We start from the raw sequence: 11,379 nt of genomic DNA on the forward strand, positions 1-11,379 counted from the left end.
ACTGAACATGGGTTGAAAATGATTTGCAAAACATTGTATTCCGTTTATATTTACATCTAACACAATTTCCCAACTCATATGGAAACAGGGTTTGTATATAGTAAAAGTTTTAGATCTTTGAGTTCAAGTCATGAAAAATGGCAGCAAAAACAAAAGTGTTGCTTTTGTATTTTGTTCAGTATACAAATTCGCATTTCAATGATTAAAAGTTATAGAATAAAGTCATGTTTTAGGAGAAAAAGCTGACAATTTCACAAAAATAAATGTATTCATTCAATAAAGTTGTACATTTACAAGAACATTTCATATTTAATTGTAAAGGAAATATAGGAAAAAGAGTCATACGTAAACTTAATATAGTATTTGTTGCATTATTAGATCATATTAAAGATATGCTACAACATGCAGTACGTGTATAATGGAAAGAATGAATACATTGAGTAACAAAAGTACTTTGTTGATGCATATCATTTCCAGACATTGGCAGGCCACATAAAATGATGTGGCGGGCCAGATGTGGCCCCCGGGCCTTGATATTGATACTTGTGCTGTAAACTGTTTGTAACAACCTAAAGCTGAAGATGTTGTCTGTTTTCTCTTTCAATATATTTAACTGCTTAACGGAGAGGGAAAGTTTGACGTGCTCTGGGCTTTAAAGTTTAAGCCGAAACTGCACGGCTGCCATGATAATAATCAAGCATGCAAACACCAAGCATGTGTTTTGGACATTGAAGCTGATGCTTCTATCAGAACTTCTCTAATCCACCCACTCGTCTCTGCAGGGAGGCCAACTTCAAAAACTACACCCTCCTGCAGCTGGACGAGGAGTTTTCCAGAGGCCGGGGTCTGAACGTCGGGGCACAAGCATGGAAGGGCGGCAATGTGTTGCTCTTTTTCTGCGACGTGGATGTCTACTTCACCGCCGACTTCCTTACTTCCTGCAGGCTCAACGCTCAGTCCGGTCAGGACGCTGTCAGCTAACTGCTGTCCACCTTCGTATTTTACCCAATGCTTTTCTTCCCACAATTCAGGTAAAAAGGTGTTCTACCCAGTCTTGTTCAGTCAGTACAACCCCAAACTGATCTACGGCAGCCCGGAACACATCCCACCAGTGGAGCAACAGCTGGTAAAAGACAATGATCTCGCTAGTCTATTGTACAAAACCCAAAACCAGTGAAGTTGGCACGTTGTGTAATTCGTAAATAAAAACAGAATACAATGATTTGCAAAACCTTTTCAACTTATATTCAATTGAATAGACTGCAAAGACAAGATATTTAGTGTTCGAAGTGAGAACTTAATTTTTTTTGCAAATAATCGTTAACTTAGAATTTAATGGCAGCAACACATTGCAAAAAAGTTGGCACAGGAGCATTTTTACCAATGTGTTACATGGCCTTTCTTTTTAACAACACTCAGTAAACGTTTTGGACCTGAAAAAAACAATTTTTTAAGCTTTTCAGGTGGAATTATTTCCCATTCTTGCTTGATGTACAGCTTAAGTTGTTCAACAGTCCAGGGTCTCCGTTGTGGTATTTTACGCTTCAAATTGCGCCACACATTTTCAATGGTAGACAGGTCTGGACTACATGCAGGCCAGTCTAGTACCCGCACTCTTTTACTACGAAGCCACGCTGTTGTAACACGTGGCTTGGCATTGTCTTGCTGAAATAAGCAGGGGCGTCCATGATAACGTTGCTGGGATGGCATATGTTGCTCCAAAACCTGTATCTACCTTTCACCATTAATGGTGCATTCACAGATGTGTAGGTTACCCATGCCGTAGGCACTAATACACCCCCATACCATCACAGATGCTGGCTTTTGAACTTTGAGCCTATAGCAATCCAGATGGTTCTTTTCTTCTTTGTTCCGGAGGACACAACGTCCACAGTTTCCAAAAACAATTTGAAATGTGGACTCGTCAGACCGCAGAACATTTTTCCACTCTGCATCAGTCCATCTTAGAAGAGCTCGGGCCCAGCGAAGCAGGGAGCGTTTCTGGGTGTTGTTGATAAATGGCTTTCGCTTTGCATAGTAGAGTTTTAATTGCAATTACAGATGTAGCGACAAACTGTAGTTACTGAATATGGTTTTCTGAAGTGTTCCTGAGCCCATGTGGTGATATCCTTTACACACTGATGTTGGTTTTTGATGCAGCACCGCCTGAGCGATCAAAGGTCCGTAATATCATCGCTTATGTGCAGTGATTTCTCCAGATTCTCTGAACCTTTTTATGATATTACGGACCGTAGATGGTGAAATCCCTAGATTCCTTGCAACGGCTCGTTGAGAAATGTTGTTCTTAAACTGTTCGACAATTTGCTCACGCATTTGTTTGCAAAGTGGTGACCCTCGCCCCATCCTTGTTTGTGAATGACTGAGCATTTCATGGAAGCTGCTTTTATACCCAATCATGACACCAACCTGTTCCAAATTAGCCTGTTCACCTTTGGGATGTTCCAAATCAGTGTTTGATGAGCATTCCTCAACTTTCTCAGTCTTTTTTGCCACTTGTGCCAGCTTTTTTGAAACATGCTGCAGGCAACAAATTCCAAATAAGCTAATATTTGCAAAAAAATAACAGTTTTCCAGTTCGAACGTTAAGTATCTTGTCTTTGCAGTCTATTCAATTGACTATAGGTTGAAAAGGATTTGCAAATCATTGTATTTTGTTTTTATTTACGAATTACACAACATGCCAACTTCACTGGTTTTGGGGTTTGTACATAAAGGCTTGGAAGTAAGCCAAAGACTAGGGATTTTCCGATCAGGGATTTATACTGAGTGAGATCGTCCAATACCAATACCAATGACATGTATTATCTGTAAATTTTTCCATGTATTTATGGTGAGCGCAATTAACCAATGAACGATATCAACAATATTTAAACTAATTCCTTATTTTATTTTCTTACATACAATTGTTGGAGCAAAACAAAGTCAATAGTTCACACAAAACTAAACAAATTCAAAAACTACTATCTACTACTCATATAAATAATTTTTTCCTCAAAATCCTGTGTCCAGGAAATCATTTTCTGAATTTGTAAACATGAACAAAAACATTTAAAAAAATTTTTGGGGAGGAAATAAAAATGTTCATTCTAGTATTAATATCGACAAAACTGATTTATAAGATTGAATTAGGGTTGTACGGTATACCGGTATTAGTATAATACCGCGATACTAATGAATCATATTCGGTACTATACCGCCTCTGAAAAGTACCGGTCCACCAATCCCCCCCGTCATCGTCACATCATTGCTGGTTTATGAGCAGACGAGCATGTTCGGTAGCACACAATCACGGAGTACTTACAAATAGACACAGTGTGTAGACAGAAAAGGGAGAATGGATGCATTTTGGCTTAAAAACTAACGATAAAGGTGAAGTTATAACACTGAAACGCCCTCAGGAAGAGGTACTTTAAGACATGGCTAGCGAGCTCGCGGTTAAAGTCCAGCCGCTGTCGGAAGTGTTGTAGCAACTTGTAAATCACTAATCCTCGCCTCCATGGCGACAAATAAAGTAAGTTTCTTACAAGTGTCATCCCTGCAGGACGAGGAATAGCTAAACATGTTTCACTACACACCGTAGCTCACCGGCGTCACAATGTAAACAAACGCCATTGGTGGATCTACACCTGACATCCACTGTAATGATACTAAGTACAGGAGCGTATCTAGTCAATAGTACTATGATTATGTTGATTTTTTAGCATCACAACATCTTTCGTTTTTTTAAAATGTATATTATGTTTATAAACTCAGGAAATGTGTCCTGGACACATGAGGACTTTGAATATGACCAATGTATGATCCTGTAACTACTTGGTATCAGATTGATATCCAAATTTGTGGTATCATCGGAAACTAATGTGAAGCATCCAAACAACAGAAGAATAAATGATTATTACATTTTAACAGAAGTGTAGATATAACATGTTAAGAGAAAGTAAGCAGATATTAACAGTAAATGAACAAGTCGATTAATAATTCATTTTCTACCACTTGTCCTTAATAATGTTGACAAAATAGCAGAATGATAAATGACACAATAGGTTACTGCATACGTCAGCAGACTTATTAGGAGCCTTTGTTTGTTTACTGACTACTAAAAGACAAGTTGTCAAGTATGTTCACTATTTTATTTAAGGACAAACTTGCAATAAGAAACATATGTTTAATGTACCCTAAGATTTTTTCTTAAAATAAAGCCAATAATGCAATTTTTTGTGGTCCCCTTTATTTAGAAAAGTATCTAAATAATTTTAGTACCAGTACCAAAATATTGGTATCAGGACAACACTAGATACGATAGACTTTTATTTATTCCACAATGACACACCAACAGTTGTTGTTGTATTATCCTTTTCTAGACTCTTATTAATCTACATTAATCTAATCTGCGTGGCGCAGTGGCCGTGCGCGACCCGAGGGTCCCTGGTTCAATCCCCACCTAGTACCAACCTCGTCATGTCCGTTGTGTCCTGAGCAAGACACTTCACCCTTGCTCCTGATGGGTGCTGGTTAGCGCCTTGCATGGCAGCTCCCTCCATCAGCGTGTGAATGTGTGTGTGAATGGGTAAATGTGGAAGTAGTGTCAAAGCGCTTTGAGTACCTTGAAGGTAGAAAAGCGCTATACAAGTACAACCCATTTATCATTATTTATCATTTACATGTTAATTTCCTCTTAATAACTGCTTACTTTCTGCTGCAAAGCGGTTCCATTAAACTTTACTAAACACTTATTTCTTAGTGTGGTCTCTAGTTAGCCTAGCGGCTAGCTTAGCCCTTAGCATTCCTGCTCATGCTCTTTCTCGGTGTTTAACATATTTAGGCGTGTCCTCTTGTGATAATAATACTTTGCAATGATTCTTAAAGATACAAAGAAATACAGTTTCTTTGCCGTAATGGATGTGATTATTATTAACTACGCGAACCGGCTCCACACTGAATATGGAGATACAGAATTAGCCGGGGGAATCAAAATAAATAAAACATTAGCCAGAGGAGATTGGCATTTGTGATCGGCATTAATCTGCAATGATAATCACATACTTTTTCAAAAAAATCGACCAATACTGATCAGTGGCTGATCGGTCGGCACATCTCTACTATGAGCACGCCAAATTCTTCTTTAAGCTCACAGCTCTTCCTCTCTGCTCAGGTGATGAAGCAACACACGGGCTTCTGGAGGGATTTCGGCTTCGGCATGACCTGCCAGTATAGGTCGGACTTCATCAACATAGGTGACTTAATATAGTCTGCTGTTGAAGTTATTACATGACGTGTCTTTACTTTGTGCTTGTATTGCATTACTCTGCATCAAATAGCTCAGGGCTGCCGCCTGCATATTTTAGCATATCTCGCTAGCAGAAGCTTTCAAGGCCCATTTGCATCAATTCATCGTCCCTCACGAATGAAATCAGGTTACTGTGATGCAACGTGATGCAGTAGTACCTCAACTTAAAGGTGTTTTAAGATAAGGGCTGTCTTTGAGCTAATATTAATGCTTTAACTTGCAGGCATAAATGTGAGTTACAAGTATCCTTGCCAAAACGTCTCCCTCGCACCCACAGCTAAAAATCGACATCACTTGGTTTTTCCAACCATGGGAAGGAATAAAGTGAGTGTGAAGGACAGTGCTGAGAAGAAGTGGATGATATTTGTTGAATTGAAGAAAGATATCTGTTGTGTACAGGAGGAGTAGATGGCACAGACCACAAGGGGGCATAGTTAAGCTCTGGTTTTATATATATATATATATATACAGTATATGTATATATGTATATATATATATATATATATATATATATATATATATATATATATATATATATATATATATATATATATATATCAGTATATGTATATATGTATATATATATATATATATATATATATATATATGCTGTATATATACATATATATATATGTATATATATATATATATGCTGTATATATATATATATATATATATATATATATATATATATATATATATATATATATATATATATATATATATATATAGAATAATGTTCGTGTTGGAGGAGTTGTGAATGAATGAAATATGAAATCCGTGCTGCAGTCGCTGCTGGGCCACAACATTAGGTACACCTGCAGACTGCAGCACGGATTTCATATTTCATTCATTCACAACTCTTTCAACACAAACATTATTGTTTTTGCACTTTTGGCTTCTTATTAAATCACTTTTTCAAATAGATTCAATCTTGCACGTGGAAACTTTAAGTGTGGGCTTTAGTTGATATAACACTCCCGTCAGGGGGTGCATTCTACGCCGGGGTGCATTATCCGGCACAAAACCTGAAGAGTTAGTACTGCATAGGGTTCTGGGTATTTGTTCTGTTGTGTTTATGTTGTGTTACTGTGCGGATGTTCTCCCAAAATGTGTTTGTCATTCTTGTTTGGTGTGGGTTCACAGTGTGGCGTATATTTCTAACAATGTTAAAGTTGCTTTAAACTGTGTAAACTGTATCGCTGTTGATGAAGTATGCTTTGCATTCACGTGTGTGGGCGTACAGAAGCCGCACATATCTTGAGACTAGGCGGGCACGTTGTTAGAATGGATGAAAAGCGGACGTGACGTCAGCTCGTACAGGACGTTAAAAGCAGTGCCTTTAAGGCACGCCCTCAAGACTGTGGAATATGAGAAATAATGACTGATGAACACCTTCGTTCGATAATGAAGGTTGCCTCAGCTCAAAGCCTGAGCCCCGACATTAATGAACTAGCATCCAAGAAAAGATGGCAGGTATCTGGCTTGGGCACATCAGATTAGATCAGTGTGTTGCATCAGTTTAAAGTCCTGAATAGTTGGTTTTTTCATTATTTCATTTTCAAATTTATTAGCCTGTGGAAAAAGTTAATGTTTTTTTGATTGATTGAAACTTTTATTAGTAGATTGCACAGTGAAGTACATATTCCGTACAATTGACCACTTAATGGTAACACCCGAATAAGTTTTTCAACTTGTTTAAGTCGGGGTCCACTTAAATTGATTCATGATACAGATATATACTATCAAATATATACTAACATCATAATACAGTCATCACACAAGATAATCATCAGAGTATATACATTGAATTATTTACATTATTTACAATCCGTGGTGTGGGATATGGAGGGGGGAGGGGGGGTTAGGTTTGGTTGGTATCAACACATCAGTCATCAACAATTGCATCATCAGAGAAATGGACATTGAAACAGTGTAGGACTGACTTGGTAGGATATGTACAGCAAGTAGTGGACATAGAGAGAGAGATCAGAAAGTATAAGAAAAATGTCTACATTTGATTGTTTGATTGTTTACATTTGAATATTTACCTCAGAAGGCTGCAAATAGAAAATATGCATTCAATTTTTATTTAAATTGTATTTGATATGCCATTGATATTTTTTAATTTGTATTATTATTATTTGAAACTCGATTTTGCATGTCACTATAAAGTTATATAAGCCTTGCTTGTTCAATATTTAATGCAAAACTTGTTTGGGTCCCTATTAAAAGGTTAATTTGTTCAATCTTGGCCCGCGGCTTTGTTCAGTTTTAAATTTCGGCCCACTCTGTATTTGAGTTTGACACCCCTGGCTTAGGTTGTTCAACAGTCCGGGGTCTCCGTTGTCGTATTTTACGCGACATAATGCGAGAGAGGCAAAGACAAGATAGTTAATGTTTGATACAAGATACAAGTGTTTTGAGTTAAGAGCTCCGTCACAGAACCATTTAGGCTTGCAAGTTGAGGTACTACTGTACTTTCTTTCTCTGCAGTAGACATTTGTCAGGGGCATTATGTTTTTGTCAGTTACACATTTTGGAAAAAAAAATAGAGGATTGATATTAACTTAACATCTTTCATGTTTTCCTCCCCTCAAGGTGGTTTTGACGTTAACATCAAAGGCTGGGGAGGCGAGGACGTCCACCTGTACAGGAAGTACTTGCACAGTGACCTGCTGGTCGTGAGAGCGCCTTCGCGAGGCCTCTTCCACCTGTGGCACGAGAAGCAATGCGCCGACGAGCTGCCGCCGGATCAATACCGCATGTGCATGCAGTCCAAGGCCCTGAACGAGGCCTCGCACGGCCAGCTCGGGATGCTGCTGTTCAAGCACGAGATGGACACTCACCTTCGCAAGGAGAAACAAGCTCGGCTCAAGAAGACCTGAAAGCCTCCATAGAGGACATTTCCTCGCTTTTTGTCCACAGAAGGAATCTCAGGAGTGTAAAACGACTCAAACACAGGACCGTTTTTTCCCGAGAGGCAATAAACTACACATCAGGAGCAACATTTCGGGGCGTTTACTGCTGTACAAAGATCAGGACTGTCCTGTCTTTTTAAACCGTGTGCCTTTTCCACACAGTCTCTGCACAACCACAAGCCGGACTTCAAGATCGCTTTCATACGTGAGGAAGTACCACCACCTCGTGGGCTAAAAGTCAACAAACAATGAAGGATATCTTTTAAAGCCTTGTAAAGCTTGTTGGGTTGTTGTTTTTTAGGTATAACTTAATCCTTATGTCATTATTTCTCTATAGCATCCTGTAAAATAATTACAATACTCGCCCTTCTTATTCTTGAACAGAATTTTAAATAGAGAAATGTGGAGATTGTTACAATGACATAACCACCTTTTTTCAAATACTTTAATTTAGAGATGTCCGATAAATGCGTTAAAATGTAATATCGGAAATTATAGGTATCGTTTTTTTTATTATCGGTATCGTTTTTTTTTTGTTTTTTTTTGTTTTTTATTAAATCCACATAAAAAACACAAGATACACTTACAATTAGTGCACCAGCCCAAAAAACCTCCCTCCCCCATTTACACTCATTCACACAAAAGGGTTGTTTATTTCTGTTATTAATATTCTGGTTCCTACATTATATATCAATATATATCAATACAGTCTGCAAGGGATACAGTCCGTAAGCACACATGATTGTGCGTGCTGCTGGTCCACTAATAGTACTAACCTTTAACAGTTAATTTTACTCATTTTCATTAATTACTAGTTTCTATGTAACTGTTTTTATATTGTTTTACTTTCTTTTTTATTCAAGATAATGTTTTTTTATTTTTTTATTTTATTAATTTTTTTAAAAAGTACCTTATCTTCACCATACCTGGTTGTCCAAATTAAGCATACTAATGTGTTAATTCCACGACTGCATATATCGGTTGATATCGGTATCGGTTGATATCGGTATCGGTAATTAAAGAGTTGGACAATATCGGATATCGGCAAAAAGCCATTATCGGACATCCCTACTTTAATTATTTAAGTTTGTTTGTCACTGAATTGTGGATTAATAAAACAGCATTGACGTTGACTTAAAGGGATAATTCAGGTATTTCATGTCTATTAGGGAAACAATTATGACAATTTGACCAAAAAAAATTATATTTCTCACTTACGGATATTGAATTTATTTTAAAAACAATGACCATGTTTAAAAATACCTGAATTATCTTTCCCTGGTCAGAATGTACCTTTTGATATTATATTTTTAGTGTTATTCCAAACAAATGTGACATTTTTTTTATATACAGTATTTACACTACATCGGGATCCCCCGGGAGGAGCTGGACGAATGGGTTAGGGGGAGGGATGTCTGGGCTTCCCTGCTTAGGCTGCTGCCCCCGCGACCCGACCTCGGATAAGCGGAAGAACATGGATGGATAATATTTCTGAGTCATATTTTATGGATTTAACATAACTGACTGCCAGGTTTTTCCACTCAAGTTTTTTTTAATTATGTTCACAATATTGGAATTGTGAAACTGCAAATACAGCATGTGATATTTTGGCGAGCAAAAAATAATTGTCTGTTATTACCTTTTGTTTGGTTTTTTAAACATATATTAATTTCTTTATGCACTTGTACTTTACTTTTTTCCACCCATCAGTCACTGAAAAGATGCTGAACATTTAGGGGTATTGTTTGTTTGTTTGTTTAATATGGCAATAGATAAATGGCTTGGTCTTGAAATTTGCACACATCGTGCTTGACCAAAGATGTAAAAGATTTAAAATGACATTTTTTCACTCAATCTATACAACTTTAATAAAATATGTACTGTTCAGGTATCTGTTTGTGTGCTTTTATCAACACTTTGTTGGATCAACATACTTTATATCCTTAAGCACATTGGCATTTTAATAAAGTCCATATTTTATGGGGGGAAAACAGTCATTTTTCAACAAAAAAGTCACAATTTTACAAGGAAACAGTATTAATACAAACATGAGTCATCATTTCTGTTTTAGACTTTTGTGTTCAGTGTTTCTTCCTGTCCAGCGGTTCTATTTTGGTTACTCTTCCTGTTTTTGGTCTGATTTTTTTTGTGACTTTACTACTGCTTCTTAACACTGTTTTCCTCACCTGTCCCTGATTTCCAATCAGGAGGATAATCTGCCAGTGTCTAATGTTTGTGTTGTGCTTTCTTGAGTTTTTTCTCCCCTTACCTTGTTTTTGTCACATGTTTATTTCCCCATGAATTACTGATGTAGCCACTGGTGCTTCCTCATTTTTGGTACCTAATAAAAGGACATTGTGTCCTGCCTTCTCTGTATCCTGGGATCCTGCCAACTGCAAAGATTCGCAACTATTAAAAAAATGCTACAATAAAGTTGTAATAAAATGGTAAAAAATCATAATATTTGGAAGATATGGCGTTTTATGAGAACAAAGTCTGTATTTTTTTTTTTTTTTTTTTTTTAAACCTTATAAGAGGAATAATGATATGGAAAAGGTCAAATTGTAAGTCAATAACGTCTCAATAGTATGGAAAATAATACAATAAATGTTTTGTTTAACAACAAAAGTCTTGATAATAGGAGTAGAGGGCAGTAATGCCTTTTTTAAGACAATACAGTTTTAATTGGACTAGAAAAAAGTACAAAACTATATGTCAGGAGAGTAAGAAAATCCAATTGCCCAGCTGATCCATTCTCTTTATGATTGTAATGCAACTTTCTAAACGCCAAGTGGCGTCAAACAGCTGAGGCATAATTTTGAAGGTGAATGAACGTCTCCCAAGGAGTTTCATTTACTATAGTTTCCTTTTAGGTCTGCGTGTTTTTTTATTCATCTTCTGAACTGAAAAGTTCACACGCCTATTTCGATGCGCAGTAAAGGGTCTGCAATGTCAGCATATAGACCCACGCCAAGGGTCTACAAACGTTTTCCACTGATATTTTTCATTTTCAAAACAAATACAATATATATTGTAACCCTTAGGGCTTTCCTCAATTTTGGTGAATGTTAAAAGGTCCTGGGTACTCAAAACGGTCCCAGTCATTAAAGTGTTAAACATCATATATAAATATATAGATTTACTTTTAAC

General features: G+C 37.0%; 1 protein-coding gene across 1 annotated transcript in view; it reads left to right on the forward strand.

The window, feature by feature from the left end:
* The window catches only part of LOC133574647 (chondroitin sulfate N-acetylgalactosaminyltransferase 1-like), a 90,862-nt gene extending 80,746 nt beyond the window's left edge, over nucleotides 1-10,116 (forward strand). Inside the window, exons 5-8 of the mRNA XM_061926849.1 lie at nucleotides 783-961; nucleotides 1,032-1,126; nucleotides 5,174-5,255; nucleotides 7,910-10,116. Coding sequence (XP_061782833.1) covers nucleotides 783-961; nucleotides 1,032-1,126; nucleotides 5,174-5,255; nucleotides 7,910-8,196 — 643 coding nt within the window. The 3' untranslated portion in view covers nucleotides 8,197-10,116. The remainder of the gene's footprint in view (nucleotides 1-782; nucleotides 962-1,031; nucleotides 1,127-5,173; nucleotides 5,256-7,909) is intronic.
* Nucleotides 10,117-11,379: the final 1,263 nt, after the last annotated feature.

This window comes from Nerophis lumbriciformis, linkage group LG32 (assembly GCF_033978685.3).
Source record: "Nerophis lumbriciformis linkage group LG32, RoL_Nlum_v2.1, whole genome shotgun sequence".
NCBI lineage: Eukaryota > Metazoa > Chordata > Actinopteri > Syngnathiformes > Syngnathidae > Nerophis > Nerophis lumbriciformis.